The 12,769-nt window shown below is 37.6% G+C and overlaps 1 protein-coding gene and 1 long non-coding RNA gene across 7 annotated transcripts in view; one reads left to right on the top strand and one right to left on the bottom strand.

Annotated features, from left to right (window-relative positions):
- The window catches only part of LOC138982239 (galactocerebrosidase-like), a 48,088-nt gene extending 43,627 nt beyond the window's left edge, over positions 1-4,461 (top strand). For all 6 annotated transcript variants that reach the window (XM_070355474.1, XM_070355475.1, XM_070355476.1 and 3 more), the window contains exons 16-18: positions 1,465-1,634; positions 2,158-2,234; positions 2,781-4,461. In XM_070355474.1, coding sequence (XP_070211575.1) covers positions 1,465-1,634; positions 2,158-2,234; positions 2,781-3,011 — 478 coding nt within the window. In that variant the 3' untranslated portion in view covers positions 3,012-4,461. The remainder of the gene's footprint in view (positions 1-1,464; positions 1,635-2,157; positions 2,235-2,780) is intronic.
- The window catches only part of LOC138982242 (uncharacterized), a 55,528-nt gene that overhangs the window by 9,746 nt on the left and 33,013 nt on the right, over positions 1-12,769 (bottom strand). The window lies entirely within an intron of this gene.

The following is a 12,769-nucleotide window of genomic DNA, read 5'->3' as shown; positions in this document are numbered from 1 at the left end:
TTTCATTCCATCTCCCTTTTCACCAGTTTAACAAGAAGAGCAAACGCTCGATCGAGTCACTTTCGCAGTTCTGAATATTATATGAGGCATCAGATGGACAGGAAGAAATTGCTATTCACAACACAATGAGTCACGTTCACATAAAATTTGAGCCCGGTCACTTTTATAGTTTCCGAGAAAAGCCCAACGTTAAGTTGTGTGTTGCCGAACAGAAAAGGCTAGTTATCTCCCTTGTTTTTCTGATAACGTTCGTAAAAGGCTACAGATGTAAATACTTTGATGTAAAGAATAATCCTACAAAGTTTCAATCACATCCGATGAACTTTGTCAAAGATATAAAATGTCTAATTTTTCCTTTGACGCTGACCTGTGACCTTGAAAAAGGTCAAAGGTCAACGAAACCATCGTTAAAGTGTAGAGGTCATTGGAGGTCACGACTAAACAAAATATGAGCCCGATCGCTTTGATAGTTTCCGAGAAAAGTCCAACGTTAAGGTGGTGTCTACGGACGGCCGGCCGGACGGACGGCCGGCCGGACAGACTAACACTGACCGATTACATAGAGTCACTTTTTCTCAAGTGACTCAAAAATCACTGACTTAAGTTTAATAATTATATTTTTTAGTTTTAATTGTATACACAAAAAACAACAAAAGGAGCAAAGTTCTTTGTTTTAAATAAGGATCCAAAATAACCTTGAAACATGTCCCCAGTATGGTAGATGTCCACCAGATGAACATTTCTCTCAAATCGTCTGCTTTTCTCAGGTTGTAACCAAAAAGTGTACTGGCGTTTTAACTGTTTTTGGAAGCCATCAATGACTAACTAGGCAATCAGATGATGTCATGTTTACTAACTTGAAGTTTTTGTTTCTCTAATTAACCCCAGAATCTTCACCACTGTCTTCTCTTTTGTTTTTAGTGTCATAAGGAAAAAAAATCGTTTGTGGGCGCATGCATGTTTTGTGTGTGTGTGTGTGTGTTGGGTGCTTGCGTGCAGGTGTGTGTGCACTGTTTTTAGTTTTTATTATTAGTTATATGTATGTGTTGGGAAATAGTTTTGAATCTTTTCTGCCAGGTGTATAAAAACAGAGACAGCGAACTGAATGTTTATAATGGAGCATATACAACTTTAACCAAATAAATACAGTTATATTTGTTGAGTTGCTCAGTAGAATGCTACATCTGTTTTAACATCTCCCAAATCAGAAAAATGAGCTATAGCGTATAAGATGCACTAATCAATATATTCAATTGTGAATCAGGTGAGACATTCACTAATGTATGTATTTGATTGTGAACCAGGTCAGACACTCACTAATGAATATATTTGATTGTGAATCAGGTCAGACATTCACTAATGAATATGTTTGATTGTGAATCAGGTCAGACATTCAGTGAAGATAACTTTTGATTGTGAATCAGGTGAGATGATCACTAATAATAATATTTGATTGTGAATCAGGTCAGACATCTACGTTGAGGTGGAGGCGCTGGTCGGCAAGGTGAACGCCACAGACGGTGTCTTCGTTGCCGCCCGAGTTCAGAACGGGGGCTGTCAGTCCTACTCTGCCAAGGGCATCTTCTTCTTCGTCTTCCCTGCACAGCAGTACTACATTATTTCCTATGACTTGGGTAAGATATTTAGCGCTTTTGAAGAAGAAACTTTTTATGTTGGTCACAATATTTTTGTATATGTTTTAAGCAAAAGAACAACTCTTGAAATTGATATTCCTGTAATTTGTTTTAGATTTGGGTTAAATGCTTGTACCAGAAAGTAACATTTCTGGATTAACGTTCTCAGATTTTCTGTAACACCTAAAATTTAAATGTATGCAGAGAACCAGCAGAAAAACGATTAGGTGATTTTGGTACATGAGGTCTACCTTGAAAGATATTTTTCGACAAGAACTTGTCCCCTTGAAATGTAAATGATTTTTTTTTTTCCTGTAATGTTTTCAAGATTAGTACATGTAACACTTCTGCAAGCTTGGAAAGTTAAATTATTATTATTCGTTCTCTAAATACTTGAATGAAAAAACAACAAGTTTTCTATGATGCGACGAATATGAACTGAAATTGTGCTTGTTTAGGCAGAAGTTTCCTTGCAACTTCATGTAATACCTAAACATATATCTGTATCGATATGTGATTTCAGCTCGTACCCAGCAGATCAGTTCAGGAGCTGTTTCATCCGAGGTTATGGACTGGAACAAGATCTCTCTTCTTGTCACGGTAAGTTATTGTTCAAGCAAAAAGTAACACCTTCTGTGTTGGAGAGTTGTGTCCCTTTTGCAGTAGGTCTTTATTTGGTTGGTGAAAACTTATGGGCAGATTTATAGATTGGAACGATGAGTTTTTTGTAGAGGCAGTTTCACTGCATAAAAAGTAACTTTCGATCACTCCAATTATTGGTTGAGACTGGCTTAGTTTTTATATCGTCCAAACAAATCTTTATTGTTATTTGCAACACTCAATGAGAAAGGATAAAAAAAAAATTAAAAACTCAACAAACAAACAAAATAATGAGGACTCTTGCTCAAGGAACTGTAAATCATTCCTACAGCACTCAAAATGTAGATCAATAATTACAATTTTCATAATGTGTTCACTGTATTGTGGATGTCCACAAGTTTTGCGTGATTTAAATTAAGCTTAGATTTGTCCTTTCAAATCGGAGCAGCGCACACAAAATTGTAATATGTAAACAGGGTGAGCTGTTGGGTCAATGTCTGCTCACTTCTACATAACTGATGAGATATTTTATTTTATTTGTTCCAGGGCACAACAATTCAAGGACAAGTCAATGGAAAGAGCGTGTTTAACATCCAGGCTCCTAAAATGACCAAAAACGGTTTTGTGGCCATTGGCACAGACACGTACGGCCTTGCTGATTTTGACAACTTCATGATCACAACAGCGTCTGATGGGCGGCGCATTATGAGAGAGAATGAAGAACGTGCACATGCTAAAGCAAAACACACTCTGTATTTTGAGCCAGAGAAACACTGATAGTTACTGAGCAAATGGAGTAGCAGGGTGTTTCGCCAAATGCAGAGTATATCGAGTGATCTTGACGGTTGCAGCTGAGAAATCACATTAATGGATTTTTTTGATTTTTTTTTTTTTAATAAATAAAATTAAACTATTTTTGGGCTGAATGTAAAACACTGCTTGTGGGGGAAATATACAAAGACTTTTGCAGTTAAACAGCCGTATTGCGCTTGCCTTTGCTGTGTGCGAGGTCCTCTTCATACCTTTGTCAGAGAGATGTTGGAGAAGAGCGTTTGATGAAGTCAATGAATGCATTATTCATTTTTGGGCTTTCTTCTTTCTGTGTTTACATTTTTTTAACATGTTGAACACATGTATTTTGTTACATTTTAAGTGATCTCTGATCAGTTTTGCCTTGGAGGGAGGAGGAAAGAGCCAGAACAAAAGTGGTGGTTCTTTGCAAACGTCTGTTGCTTTGTAGTTGAGAAATGTAGAGGTTGGGAGTAGTTGTCTCCCTGTGTGCTTATGAGCTTGTGTGTCTGTGCTTATGTGCATGTGTGCCTATAATTATGAGTGTACACTAGTGTGTATGCAGATGCACGCATGTGGTTATGTGTTCGTCAGCCTATCCAAAAATCTTGATGTTATTTGGGTTGGTGGGTAATTATTTTGAAGGGTTTATATATTGGCTTGTGTTGATGCTTTCTGAATTGCCTCTTTGCATGCAGTCAGTTCTGCATGATGTGTGTGGGTTTTTTAACCATTTATCTTACATTGGACTTTTGTGCAATTGTAATATCCCTTTTCATAATGCAGATGCTTAGTTTTATACTTAGTGATTACTCACGGTGTCTAAACTACAGATTTCTGACATAAACAATACTGTTTTATTGGGATGTTTCAGTCTGAGCATATCACCTGAAGAAATAAGATATGTATTGTTCATAGATGACATGAGCATTATTGTTATTTCATGTAGATTTGTTCCCCTTCTTTGTGTGCGTTTTTTCCCCTTCCCCTTCTTTTATACAGCTTGTGACCTCTTTTCAATAATTAAATTTGATGTCATGCATTTTTGCACATTTGATAATCAAATCCAACTTCTGTATGAATTCATCCGATTCCACTGAAGAGCCTTATGCGTATGTTTCTGATTGCACATTGTTGATTTTGTGAATGTGTGTATTTGTTTGTTTGTTCGTTTGTTTTAAATGTACCACTTCTTACACTCCAGTACAGAGTTACATGAAAGGAAGGGTCGGTATGATGGAAGGACACCTCCAAACAGAGGACACAATTATTTTGTCCAGTGGTGTACTAATCAAAGCCTTGCTGTCGTGAGGGTACACCTGCTATGTCAGGACGTTTATAGCTGGCCCCAAGGATGCTCTTTTATGACAAGTGCCTCTGTATAACATGACTGTGATTTCTTATTTTGCACAATAAAATGACTTACATAGAAAAACAATTTGTGTATCAAAGTATTGTATTGTGTGTGTAAAATGATGACTTACATAGAAAAACAATTTGTGTATCAAAGTATTGTAGAGAAAGGGAGAATGTACGTTCTGGCTCACCGATTCCGACAGACCCTAAATATTAACCAAAAATAGGCTTCTGGACTAAACTTTTACTAAAATGAAACATGCGACAAAATCAGAAAAATACTGCATAAATCCATACAAAAAAAATACAGTAAAGTAAGGTTGTTTTGAACCAATGCCGGGTCTGTCGGAATCAGTAACCCAGAACGTACATTCCCCCTTTCTCTCTGTGCAACGCTAAATTTAGTTTCCATTGAAATATTAACTAGTTGCAGCCAGCGTGTGTTTCGATCCAATCGTCGGCAAGCCATAACTACCGTATTGATCTGGTAAAAACAAACAGCAAGCCTGTCTTCTATATTCCTCCAATGGCAAGACAAGATTAAATCATGTGATAGCAACAGTTACGTCACGTCCGCCCAACACTTGGTGTTGATAGTAACATAGCCTAGTGATTTTGCCATTTCATTCCGGACTCGCCTGCCGTGCAGTTGTGTTTTCTGTGAGAGAAGTGTTTTTACTGTCACTATATTTGCTAAATATTTATGTCTCAAGATAGCATTTCTGAAGAATTAGAGAGAGAAATTCTTGAATCACAAGTTGCTCATCAAAATCTATTAGATTTTTCAACACAGTCATCAACTTTAATTTTACATTCACCAACTATGGATATACCGGAATCATTGAGTGAATGGAATTCTGAGCAGTTTTTAACTATTGAAGAGCACCTCAGTTACCTCAACAATTTTGTTGAAGTATTATCGCAAATGAAAAATGAAGGGCCATCTCAGAGTGGAAAACTACCTAAATTTCCTTCACGCCCAAAACGGAAACTTTCAGATTTGTATGGAGGAAAACCAAAGAAAACCAAAACAACAATGACGTTCAATGAACTCCACGAATATTTAAAGTCAAAAATTGTTGATGTAAGCATGAAAGTTAGGAAGGAAGTGTTCTTTTTTAATCCGGAAGATATCACATCATCAGCAAGTGCCATTGAAAAGTTAGTTGAGGGATATAGACACATACAAAGACAGGAGGCAACTTCAATGGGCTTCAATTTGCAATATGGAATGGTTCTAGAAATCGCATTTAAGTTTTATGAAGCAGAACAAGGCATTCATAATGAGACCTGGGATGGCTGGTTGGAAAGAAACGTTAAAATTTCTTCTACGTATGCACGGAGATTGAGGGAGATTGCCCGTTTACTATTTCCATACAGAGCCAAATTCAGCACAGTTGGGATGTCTTTTTATGAAGTCTTCAACATGAGAAAAGAACTCAAAACCATGTTTGAAAAGAATGAGGATATCAGGCTTTATTGGGCTGAGAAAGTGACGTCAATGGTTCCAAATATACATCAACAGCAATCACAAGAGTAGGAAAAAAGAGTTAGAGCTAACACTGCAATCAGGTCACGCAACTGCCAGTTGCGCCAAAATAGGTCAACACCCTGCTTCGCGATTGGGCTGAGAAAGTGACGTCAATGGTTCCAAATATACATCAACAGCAATCACAAGAGTAGGAAAAAAGAGTTAGAGCTAACACTGCAATCAGGTCACGCAACTGCCAGTTGCGCCAAAATAGGTCAACACCCTGCTTCGCTTCGCTTCGCTTCGCTTCAAAGGCTGCCTTCGGGCGGCCGCCGAGTGTTAACTTATTCAATTGACTTGTTTATTTGATTCAAGCTTTTGATAAGTGTACTTGGTGGCTGCTTTGAAACTCAACAAAGCCTTCTCCCCTTTCACAAACACTCCCCTTTCACAAGCAACGTTCTCTTCCCCGCTGCAGTCAAAACAAAGCTGTCATAGCGGGTTTTCCCGATTGACAAAAATTCTTATTACACACTCAGACTATTTGGAGTCGCGTTTGTTCTCCAGTGTCCAATTGCATAAGAATATTCTGGTGATGAATAAACGCGCTTTGTGTCATTAGCATCTAAAGATTTCTTGTTTACAATAGTTGTGTTGATCTGATGAAGCGCGGAACTGATCTTAGGGTTGTCATGGTGAAACACTCGCTTCTGAAACAGTGCTTCCTTGTAGTTATCATGCGATATGCTCGACTTTACAACCTGTTTGCTTACACCCTTTGCTTTTTTAACCACCCCTTTCTCACTTGCAACACTGTACATCTTTGCACGCAATCCAACATACTCCTTAATTATCTTCCCATTCATTTCATCTTTCATCTTTCCAATAACCTTCTTGTTAACATTTGAGTGCAATGGTGATTCTTTAGGGTAGTCGCAAGTGTCATAAAAAGAATCTTTTCCTTTTACTGCAGGACTTTCAGCTTCTAGATCTTTGTAAATGTCATCCGCTGGAATGTCAAGTAAGAATGAATCTGTGTCTGTGTAAAGTACTCTCGATTTGGGATATCTTGGTTTCAAATAATCATACAAAAACTCAAGCATCAACAGTTTTGACAACTCTAGCACAGTAAAGCCTATGAATACTGGTTTGTCAAGCTTGACTACAAGTTTTTTCATTAAGATACCATACAGCTGTTCATGAAAGTATTTAAAGTCTTGATACTGTGGTTTGGATGTCAGCTTGATGGCCTCATTTTCTCTTGTAACAAGTCTAACATCCTTTCTCTTGTGTGGGTTTTCCATTGTCTTACCAAAGCAACTGTTGTTCATCAGTTTAAAAAAGTCTTTCTCTGATGCATCAGCGGCTTTGGTTCTCAGTTCTGTGTTTTTCATGATGTAAGGTTTCATAAACTGTTCTTGATCAAATAAAATTATACGATGAACAGCCTTCAAAATTAATCCATGTCTAATGTAAAACTGTAACAGTCTGTAGTGACACACATACTTCTTTTTGTGAAACAGATTGGGCACCAGCTTTGGAGGTTCTCTTGGGTTTACTTTTAACCTCTCAGCCGCTAAAGGATAATCATTATGTAGATCATGAAGTGATAGTGGATAGTCTAAGTCAACTTCTAGTATCCATCCCTTTCGACTGTCTGGGCCTGCTTTTAATATTGTCAGCACAACACATTGTGAAAATGGTCCTGAATAGATCTTAAAGTTCCGAAGTGGAAGCGTCTGACACATTGCCCAACCATACAAATTGTTTGCATCTAGATACATGATGTAATTAGAAGGTTTCATAGGATCAAAGTCGTCCAAGTATTTGTTGTTGGCTTTGCAGTAATTGTGTGAAGCCATACTGATTCCTCCACGTAGTCCATTTTCAATCATCTGAAGTGTAGGTAGATCTGATAGCAAGTCAATCTTTACTCCTGTAAATCTAAGAAATGCATCCCAGCTCATGCCTGGTGCAGATATGTAATGTGAAGGATCTAGATTGTAGTGCTTCATACATGTTCTTCTGTAATTCTCAAATATATCTGCAAGTAAACAAACATCAGCCAACAAATATTGATCATGATAATCACCCATTGTATTACATCCTAATTTATTCCATGCAGTCTTAGCGTGTTCATAGTCTTCGTCACTTATACCTTTACCCTTCAGCCGTGAGAAGTAAGCATCCTTTGGTGGTAACTCATCTTCATCAAACCTCTCCCACGAATCCATGTATTCATATGGATAGACTCCCTTTCTAACTAAGTCACTGTCAAAGTACTTACATGTGATTGGGAAAGCAGTTAGTGATGAAGATAAAGACTCAAGTGTTCCCATCAGATGTTGAGCAGAATCGTAGAAGTATAAACTATTCAGAGTAAAGGCCATGTACTTTTCTGAAGACTGCGCAATGCATCTTGCTTTGTATTCATCAGTTACTGCCTGCATGATCAGATGTGAATCATAACCGCGCAAGTTATGGAAGAAGATTGGAAGCTTCCAAGTCTTAGGATCAAACTTTAATTGTAGATTACATTTGCTGTGTGCTGCTCCTCGGAACTGCCCACTTACATGATCATGATCTCTTACTATTGGATTGTCTGTGTTTGGTGTTAGACTTTGTTCGCATATCCAACACTGTGTGGTAGAGTTAAACTGTTCTTGGTCTTCAGGTTTCATAACAATGTCTGAAAGATTCAGTTGTTTGGAGCAGTCATTTCGCACTTGGTTCATTTGCTGTAAGAAGTTCTTTGCTGCATTAGGTCCTCTGTACAATTGCGGTTTAGAATGTTTACCATCTGAACTAACAACAATAAATGCATATGAACAGACTTGATGATTACTTAGAGTTACTGTTTTAGGTAGGTCTTTTGGTAAAGGTCCTTCATATGGCACAATGATAGATTCAAAGTCAGCATAAACAACATAAGGACTTTTCTGTAGTTTGCATACATTCTTAAAATACACTTTGCTGTCTGGCGGTGGTGTTGTTAACTTCACAACCGCATCATCAACGCTCTTACAATGTTGCTTGTGTATAAGTGCTGCATGAATTGATGGAATACGCAAGAGACATCGCCTACAAAAGTCTTGTTTACTATTGTGATTGCTTGTGCTCGCCATCAGTCTACTCATTGTACGAATCAAAGTGTAATGATATTTTACACCATCAGTCATTAGTAACATGTCAACATGGTTAGTATCACAATCACCAATCGTTGGTGAGTTCTTTGATATTCTGACTGGTTTCAGTTCATCTTCCTCATCCCACGTGTAAACATTTACGGTGATGGGTTTGTTTTGCTGTTCAAATTTGTCAATGCTTGTAATGCTGACAGGAAATTCAATACCAGTAAAGTTTAGTTTATTTCTGTATGCATGATAGTTCGACACTCTTTCTGCATTTTTCTTTACACTGTACAGTCTTGCCAGAACACACCACATAAAACATTTGTCATCATCATTCTTTATGTTCAGCACAGCACGTTTTTTGACAAGAGCAGGAGGTAAAGGTATGTAACTTCTACCTCTGATGGGGGCAAATTTACTTAGCTTCAATTCTATTTTTAAAATTTCACCTTCTGACCATCCGGATCCTTTCATCTTTGCATCCTCTGCAGCTTGCTCAAACCGTTTCATCATTTCATCTGCCCAGTTTCCATTCAATTCTGCCATAGAATTAAGTGCTAGTTGTCTGGTTGAAACATGAACTTCTAGCACCTCATCACTGACTGTTTTGTATTTTATTAAACTGACTATCTGCACTTTTACTGGAGGTTCAATCAACAAATTGTTTGGAATTTGTTCAATGGCGTCTTGCACACTGGACTGCACATTTTGAGGATCCGTTACTTGTAATTCAACGGTGTCAAATACTGTCGATAAAGATTCTAATACAGAGTCTTCCATCGCTGTGAGTTTGATTTTATAACTCAAAATAAAAATATAAATTAAAAAAATGAAGTTGCTCAGAATTCTTTCTCAGAGCTTCCAATTTTGTTAACACTATAAAATCTGAAATAAAAAATCATTTAACATTTGTACCACGTGGAACTAATTGTAATTCCTCTTTTACAAAGGCTCTTTGCGGTGCTGGTTCTCTCAAGTAATATATAGGTGGATTTGTCTCTACTACTCTCTTGATTTCATGAATGTCAATACTCCAGATTGGATCCGTTGCACGCTTCCTGCTGTCACCCTCAGCTTCACCGGGTGCATATAAATATCTGACTTTCTGATTGAAAGGTAGTAATGCCACTGGTGTTGTTGACTTTGGAGCAACAGGTATTGTTTTCTGTTTGATTGCATCAACTGGTCTTAACCCTGTAGCTTTAAATACCTCCAGATTCATTGCTCTAAGTACTGATGGTAATCTTTTGACCCATTCAGTGTTACGCAATTTACTTTCTGTGTCCAAAAATTCCTGATGGTACTGATATGAAAACAGTTTTTCTGCCAACTGTTTGTTAAAGCTCTCAACAATAGCCTGTGACCTGTGGTTTCCTGGAATACCTCTCTTCACTGTAACATGATGTTTTAAAAGAAGCTGGTTGACAGCTCCTTTAAACTCCTTACCATCATCGCACTGAATCATTCTGGGATACTTTAGTGGTCCACGTCTGTAAATTTCTTGCAGGGCAACAGCTGTAGCTATAGCACTTTTCTCTGTCAACGGTTCAGCATCTTTGTATCTTGTTGCAACATCAACTACAGTCAGTGCATACTTATATTTCTTCCTTCTGACTGTGTCATGCGGTAAATACAGCAGGTCTATTTGATGAGTGTCATTCGGTTTAATGTTAACAAAGTGTGGTCGTGTAATTTTTCTTGGTGCAGGTAAATAGATCTGCCAAACTGCCTGCTTTGACAACCATTTCTTTGCTATATCTTGAGAAACACCTGCTGCGTCACTGAGCTTGTCAATAGCAGTTCTTCCTTTCCAGTATCCTTTTGGGGAATAATATATTTTAGATAACAAAGCATCACTCATGGTTTTTTAAATGACAGAATATTAAGATTTGACAGCACGCGCAATAAAGTAAACAACAGCCATACCAATAACAATGAAAACAATCTCGCCCACCTTCTGCTCTTCTGAAGGCTGATAAAAGTCACCCAGTTTTGGAGGAGCACTTGTCTTCATTTTCTTTCCAGTTACAAGATAGTATTCTTGAATGGCTGCATCAACATTGGCAAAGGTTTTGTTTGCATGTCCTTGCTGCCTGAGTTTATCATTCATAAAGTCTAACTGCGCAATTCGTTTCTTCTCGTATTCATCCTGTGCTTTCGCCAGTTGTTCCATGGCTTTGTTGTGCCTTTCCCTCTCTTCACCATTTTGCAGTTTAGAAAACAAATAGTTGCTGCCAGAAAATGCAAGCGCATTTACAATCGCACCTCCCACCATCATAACCAAGCTAGCCATTTTATTGTCTTACATGTTTATATTTTCTGGAATAATTCCTTGCTTCACCAGGAAGTCTTTTGTTGCAAAGGAAGCTGTCACAACACCAATTAGTTTAGCACCGTCTTCGAAGTCTAACTTTCCCAAGTCGGCTGGTTTCATTCTGAGGAGACTTTTACCCAGCATTGTGTAACCTACACTCAAGCCTCCAATCACTGCAGCGTGATAAACTAGATTAACTATTGTCTTTTCAGAACTCATTTTTATGTTATCAAAATTAAAATATTAAAATTATTCCATATGAAATGAATCCACTGCAGGTACTACTGTGGGCTTTGTTATTGTTTGTACTGCTTTGTTTGTTGGTTTTGGTGTTTCTAATTTTGGTGTTTCTGATTTTGGTGTTTCTGACACTTTATATTTGCCTTGCCAAAGTTTGTAAAGCAAGTATCCACCTCCTCCAACAACAGCTGCTGCAGCTACTTTTCTGTATGATAGAAATGAAGATTTTAATTCTTGATCAGTTTGTGTGACCTTAGTCACTTCAGGAATGTTTGGTGTCTGCTCAACTTCAGACATAATGTTCTGCTTTGCCTTTTGATTTAACTTTTTTTGTCTGTTCCATTCGGCTAGTTTTTTTCCTGCTTCTACTCTACCAGGTTTCTTTGTCACTGTGTTCACTTCTGGTATTTTCGTCTGCTCCACTGTCTGCTTCAACTGATCTGTCATCTTTTTTATTCTGAAAATTAATGTGTTTGAAAGTAATTAATCCAGCAACAAATGGTACTAATAAAGCACCAAATCGATAATACAGGCCACAGGCAAGAGATTCGAGGGACTTGGAAACAACAGGGTCATGAGTTAGATCATGTGTTAAGTCTTCCTCCGAGTCGAGAGGTGTAAAATGTCCAAAAATCTTTGTGTACAAACCTATAACAGTCTGTCCAATACTTCTAACCATCTTAGAACCAAGCACTGATTCATACCGTCCATGATACTTTTCTATATCTTCTGAGGAAAGATGTTGTACTTCTTCCACAGTTAACTGCTGCCCAAGGTAGTGTTTTGTTTTTCCACAAACAGCAAGTGAATACAATCTTTCTTTTTTATCAGGTATAGTCCTACTGTCACAGATTTCAATATCTGTAGCAGTCTGCATCAGCAATTCATCACAGTTCATTTTATTTTGATGCAGAATAAAATAAAAATCTAGTAATTAAACTTGAGTAAGAACTTGGGTAGGAACTTAACAAGAACTTAGGTAGGAACTTAACAAGAACTTAGGTAGGAACTTGAGTAAGAACTTAGGTAGGAACTTGAGTAAGAACTTGAGTAAGAACTTGGGTAAGAACTTGAGTAAGAACTTGACAAGAACTTAACAAGAACTTGACAAGAACTTGAGTAAGAACTTGAGTAAGAACTTGACAAGAACTTGAGTAAGAACTTGACAAGAACTTAGCAAGGATTTCTACAAACATACATACTGAACTGGTTGATCAGTTTTTAAAACCAGTTT

This window comes from Littorina saxatilis, linkage group LG12 (assembly GCF_037325665.1).
Source record: "Littorina saxatilis isolate snail1 linkage group LG12, US_GU_Lsax_2.0, whole genome shotgun sequence".
NCBI classification, from domain to species: Eukaryota; Metazoa; Mollusca; class Gastropoda; order Littorinimorpha; family Littorinidae; genus Littorina; species Littorina saxatilis.
Note: the sequence above shows the minus strand (reverse complement) of the source record. Positions and strands in the feature narration are given on the sequence as shown.